This window comes from Somniosus microcephalus, chromosome 3 (genome assembly GCF_052327205.1).
Source record: "Somniosus microcephalus isolate GS21.2 chromosome 3, FLI_Smic_1.0, whole genome shotgun sequence".
Taxonomy (NCBI): Eukaryota; Metazoa; Chordata; class Chondrichthyes; order Squaliformes; family Somniosidae; genus Somniosus; species Somniosus microcephalus.
Genome location: NC_140989.1, coordinates 270,760,997 through 270,766,996, shown reverse-complemented (window position 1 = coordinate 270,766,996; position 6,000 = coordinate 270,760,997). Strand labels below are relative to the sequence as shown.

General features: G+C 45.1%; 1 protein-coding gene across 1 annotated transcript in view; it reads left to right on the top strand.

Moving 5' to 3' along the window:
* Positions 1-1,177: 1,177 nt before the first annotated feature.
* mrpl37 (mitochondrial ribosomal protein L37) overlaps positions 1,178-6,000 on the top strand; it is a gene marked incomplete at its 5' end in the record, with an annotated part of 30,689 nt that continues 25,866 nt past the window's right edge. Inside the window, one exon of the mRNA XM_085978064.1 lies at positions 1,178-1,358. Coding sequence (XP_085834190.1) covers positions 1,178-1,358 — 181 coding nt within the window. The remainder of the gene's footprint in view (positions 1,359-6,000) is intronic.

Sequence of the window (6,000 nt, the reverse complement as noted above, 5' to 3'; positions counted from 1 at the left end):
CTCGATCTTTGGCCTCTTACACTGTTCCAACAAAGGTCAAGGAACAGCACCTCATCTTTTGATTAGGCACTTTACAGCCTTCTGGACTCAATATCGAGTTCAACAATTTCAGACCATAACCTCTGCCCCTATTTTGTCACATGGCAGCTGTTGATTATTCTGCCATTCCCATTTACACCTCTTCCAGACCCATCTTTTGTTTCTTTACTTGTCCCATTACCATCTTCTTTTGCTTTGTACTATCATACCTTTTAATCACTCCTGCCTTCCACCCGATCACCGCCCTTCCCTTTTGTTCTTTCCTCCCCTCCCCCTTTCCCTGCTCTTGGTTAAAGTCTGTTACATCTCTAAATTTTTCCAGTTCTGATGAAAGGTCATCGACCTGAAACGTTAACTCTCTTTCTCTCTCCACAGATGCTGCCTAACCTGCTGAGTATTTCCAGCATTTTCTGTTTTTATTTTCACATTTCCAGCATCCGCAGTATTTTCCTTCTGTAACAATGAGAATGTAACTTTGGTATAAAGAGCTCGTCAGTTGGGTAGAGTAGAGTTGCAACAGACTGCCAAGGATCAGGTGAAGCATGAAACTGGAGAAAGATGACTGGATGAGGAAACTGAAGTTACTTGCAAACTATCCCTAGAAGTATTTGTTTTTAGATAAAAGCATATCCCGTGTTCAGTAGGCACAATTGTTGCACCATGCTCAGAAAACATTAATATAGTTGTGTGGAGTATGTGTGTACTACACTGCAAATATGTATTGCAGTAGACCAGGGATGCCCAACCAGAATCTCCCAAACCACCTGCAGCTTTTTTTGTGTCTAAATATGGTCGTTAAAGGTCTTTGTAATCCGCTGTCCAGTTCCCTGATGTTTCTCTGCAGTTTGCTCCCTGATGTTTCTCTGTAACCTGTTTCCTGATGGTTGCTACTATACTTAAAACTAAAATTATCGATCAGGTAGTATTTCTGCTTGGAGAAATCAAAACTGAACGGAAACATCACTTAAGTAGACTTCACTATATTAGTTTCAGGAGTTCATATAAGGCATTAGTTTCTCTTGTCCCTTCTGTATTTAATTGGAATAACATTATTGTAAATTGGAAAAATTTTGATCTCGAATAAATTTTACGATATTCGTCCCAGACTGTACCATGATTTAAATTCACCACCTTCTCTCATTTCAACTTAGCGCTTCTACTGTATTTGGTGGAATGCTCATTTTTCTCACTGAAGCTGTGCCTTTTGAGCAAACTACGTGGTGCCAGGGTCAAGGATGTCGCCGAGCGGCTGCAGAACATTCTGAGGCAGGAGGGTGAACAACCAGAGGTCGTGGTCCATATCTGTACCAACGACATAGGTATGGTGTGGAGATGCCGGAGTTGGACTGGGGTGGACAAATGTAAGAAGTCACACAACACCAGGTTATAGTCCAACAGCTTTATTTGAAATCACAAGCTTTCGGAGCGCTGCTCCTTCTTCAGGTGAAGTGGAGAAATGCATAAAGACACAGCTTATATAGTCAGAGAATCATGTCAGATGTTTACAGGTAACCTTTCCAACTGCCATTTATCGCACCTCGGCAGAGAGATAATCACAGCAGTCAAAGGTGTGAATGGTGTCCAAACAGGTCAGTCAGGGAAACATTACATCAAAGAACAATGAGGTGGGGTCACAAGGGGTCAAATATTGCAGATGCTGGGGTCTGTATGAAAAACAAAAAAAGACAAAAAACATTTTTTTTGGCTGGAAATCACAGCAGGTCCGGCCGCATCTGTGTAGAGAGAACAAGCCAATGTCGACTCGAGTCTGGATGACCCTGCATCAGGTGGGGTTACATGTAGCGTGACATGAACCCAAGATCTCGGTTGAGGCCGTCCTCATGAGTGCGGAACTTGGCTATCAGTTTCTGCTCGACAATTTTGCGTTGTCGTGTGTCTCGAAGGCCACCTTGGAGAATGCTTACCCGAAGATCGGAGGCTGAATGTCCTTGACTGCTGAAGTGTTCCCCGACTGGGAGGGAACACTCCTGCCTGGTGATTGTTGCGCGGTGTCCGTTCATCCGTTGTCGCAGTGTCTGCATGGTCTCGCCGATGTACCATGCTCCGGGGCATCCTTTCCTGCAATGTATGAGGTAGACAACGTTGGCCGAGTCACATGAGTATGTACCATGTACCTGGTGGGTGGTGTCCTCACGTGTGATGATGGTATCTGTGTTGATGATCTGGCATGTCTTGCAGAGGTTGCTGTGGCAGGGTTGTGTGGTGTCGTGGTCGCTGTTCTCCTGAAAGCTGGGTAATTTGCTGCGAACGATGGTCTGTTTGAGGTTAGGCGGCTGTTTGAAAGCGAGTAGTGGAGGCGTGGGGATGGCCTTAGCGAGGTGTTCGTCGTCATCGATGACATGTTGAAGGCTGCGAAGAACATGGCGTAGTTTCTCCGCTCCGGGGAAGTACTGGACGACGAAGGGTACTCTGTTGGTTGTGTCCCGTGTTTGTCTTCTGAGGAGGTCTATGCGATTTTTCGCTGTGGCCCGTCGGAACTGTCGATCGACGAGTCGAGCGTCATATCCCATTCTTACAAGGGCGTCTTTCAGTGTCTGTAGGTGTCCATCGCGTTCCTCCTTGTCTGAGCAGATCCTGTGTATTCGCAGGGCTTGTCCATAGGGGATGGCTTCTTTAACGTGGTTAGGGTGGAAGCTGGAGAAGTGAAGCATCGTGAGGTTGTCCGTGGGCTTGCGGTAGAGTGAAGTGCTGAGGTGTCCGTCTTTGATGGAGATTCGTGTGTCCAGGAATGAGACTGATTCTGAGGAGTAGTCCATGGTGAGTTTGATGGTGGGATGGAACTTGTTGATGTTATCGTGTAGTCTTTTCAGTGATTCTTCGCCGTGGGTCCATAGGAAGAAAATGTCGTCGATGTATCTGGTGTATAGCGTTGGTTGGAGATCCTGTGCAGCGAAGAAGTCTTGCTCGAACTTGTGCATGAAGATGTTTGCGTATTGGGGTGCGAATTTGGTCCCCATGGCTGTTCCGTGTGTTTGGGTAAGGAACTGGTTGTCGAAGGTACCAACGACATAGGTAGAAAGAGGGATGAGGTCCTGCAAGCAGATTTCAGGGAGCTAGGAAAGAGATTAAAAAGCAGGACCTCAAAAGGTAGTAATCTCCAGATTACTACCGGTGCCACACGCTAGTGAGTATAGAAATAGGATAGCGCAGATGAATGCGTGGCTGGAGAGATGGTGCAGGTGGGAGGGCTTTAGATTCCTGAGGCATTGGGACCTGTACAGGCCAGACTGGTTGCATCTCAACAGGACCAGAACCAATATCCTCGTGGGGAGGTTTGCTATTGCTGTTGGGGAGGGTTTAAACTAATTTGGCAGTGGGATGGGCACCAGGATGTAACATTAAAAAGGGGAAATAAAGTGCTCCAAGGATTGGGAGAGGCAGAGAGCACTAAAGTAAGAAATTGTAAGGTATAAGGTGGGGTCAAACTAAGAGAATACAGGATGGTCTAAGATGGGTTTACAGTGTATGTATGTGAATGCACGAAGCGTAGTAAATAAGGTAAGTGAGCTGCAGGCACAAATAGCCACATGGGAATATGATGTGGCAATAACTGAGACTTGGCTCAAAAAAGGGCAGGATTGGGTATTAAATATTCCTGGTTGTAAAGTGTGAAGGAAAGATAGGAGGTGGTGTGACAGTATTGGTCAAGGAGAATGTTACAGTGCTGGAGAGGGAGGATGCCCTGGAGGGGACAAAGACAGAATCTAGTAAGATAGCAAAATACTGCAAATGCTGGAAATCCGAAATAACAACAGAAAATACTGGAAAAACTCAGCAGGCCAGGCAACATCCGTGGAGAGAAATTGGTGTCGACGTTTCGGGTGAACCCTTTTTCAAAACTGGAAAGGAAATGAAATAGATCGAAGGCAGGGCTGCGATAGAACAAAAGAAGTAAAGAGACATTAAGAGGTATTCAAAGCCAGACGAGATGGTAATGGGACAAGTGGAGACAAAAGACGGCTCAGATTAGGTGTGAAGTGTGCTGGCAGAAAGAGAGACAGCTGCCATGTGGGAGAGAGGGGGGGAAAAAAGGAAAGTGGGGGGGGGGGGGGGGGGGAGAGAGAGGGGGCCTTCCGGACTCAATATCAAGTTCAACAATTTCAGATCATAACCTCGGCCCCGATTACATTTTTACTTATATATTTTTTTCCACCTCTTTGTTTTGGGTTTTCCCTCCTCCCCCCTTTTCCTTTTTTTTCCCCCCCTCTCCCACATGGCAGCTATCTCTCTTTCTGCCAGTACACTTCACACCTAATCTGAGCCGTCTTTTGTCTCCACTTGTCCTATTACCATCTCGTCTGGCTTTGAATACCTCTTAATGTCTCTTTACTTCTTTTGTTCTATCGCAGCCCTGCCTTCGATCTATTTCATTTCCTTTCCAGTTTTGAAAAAGGGTTCACCCGAAACGTCGACTCTAATTTCTCTCCACGGATGTTGCCTGGCCTGCTGAGTTTTTCCAGCATTTTCTGTTGTTAAAGACAGAATCTATATGGCTAGAGTTGAAAAATAATAGAGGTGCCATTACACTACTAGGTATATTCTATAGACCACCAAATAGTGGGAAAGATATGGAGAAGCAGATTTGCAGAGAAATTAGAGAGGTGCAAGAACTATAGAGTAGTAATAATGGGGGACTTCAACTATCCTAATATAGACTGGGATCGTAAGAGTGTTAAGGCCAAAGAAGGGAAGAATTTCTGAAGTGTGTTCAGGAGAACTTTCTTGATCAGTATGTTTCTGGCCCGACGAGGGAGGAGGCATTGTTGGATCTGGTTCTGGGGAATGAGGTAGGTCAAGTGGAGCAAGTGTCAGTAGGTGAACATTTAGGGAACAGTGATCATAATATCATAAGGTTTAGATTAGCTATGGAGAAGGACAGGGAGCAAGCGAGAGTAAAAATGTTTAACTGGGGGAAGGCCAATTTCAATGGGATGAGAGCGGATCTGGCCCGGGTAAACTGGAATCAAAGATTGGCATGCAAAACTGTAATGGAACAATGGGCTACCTTTATAGAGGAAATTGTTGAGGTACATTCCCACTAGGGGGAAAGGCAAGGCAACTAAAGTCAGGGCTCCCTGGATGATTAAAGAGATAGAGAATATGAAGAAGCAGAAAAAGTGTGTATGACAGATGTCGGGTTGCAAATACATCTGAGAATCAGACTATATATAGAAAGTTCAGAGGAGAAGTGAAGAAGAAAATAAGAGGGGCAAAGAGAGGGTATGAGAATAGAATGGCAGCCAACATAAAAGGTAATCCAAAAGTCTTCTAAAGGCATATAAATAGTCAAAGGGTAGTAAGAGGAGGGGTGGGGCCAATTAGGGACCAAAAAGGAGACCTCTGCATAGAGGCAGAGGGTATGGCTGAAGTACTAAACAAGTACTTTACATCTGTCTTCACCAAGGAAGAGGATGCTGCACTAGACATAGTAAAGGAGGAGGTAGTGGAGATACTTGATGGAATAAAAATTGATAAAGAGGTATTAGAAAGGCTGGCTGTACTTAAAGTAGGTAAGTCACCAGGAGCGGATAGGATGCATCCTAGGATGCTGAGGGAATTGCGGGAGGAAATCGAGGAGGTACTGGCCATAATATTCCAATCCTCCTTAGATATGGGGATGGTGCCAGAGGACTGGAGAATTGCAAATGTTGCACCATTGTTCAAAAAAGGGTGTAAAGATAAACCCAGCACGGATTTGTTAAAGGCAAATCGTGTTTAACTAACTTGATTGAGTTCTTTGATGAAGTAACAGAGAGGGTTGACGAGGGTAATGCAGTTGACGTAGTGTACATGGATTTCCAAAAGGCGTTCAACAAAGTGCCATATAATAGGCTTGCCAGCAAAGTTGAAGCCCATGGAATAAAAGGGACAGTGGCAGCATGGATATGGAATTGGCTAAGTGATAGGAAACAGAGAGTAGTGGCGAATGGTTGTTTTTCG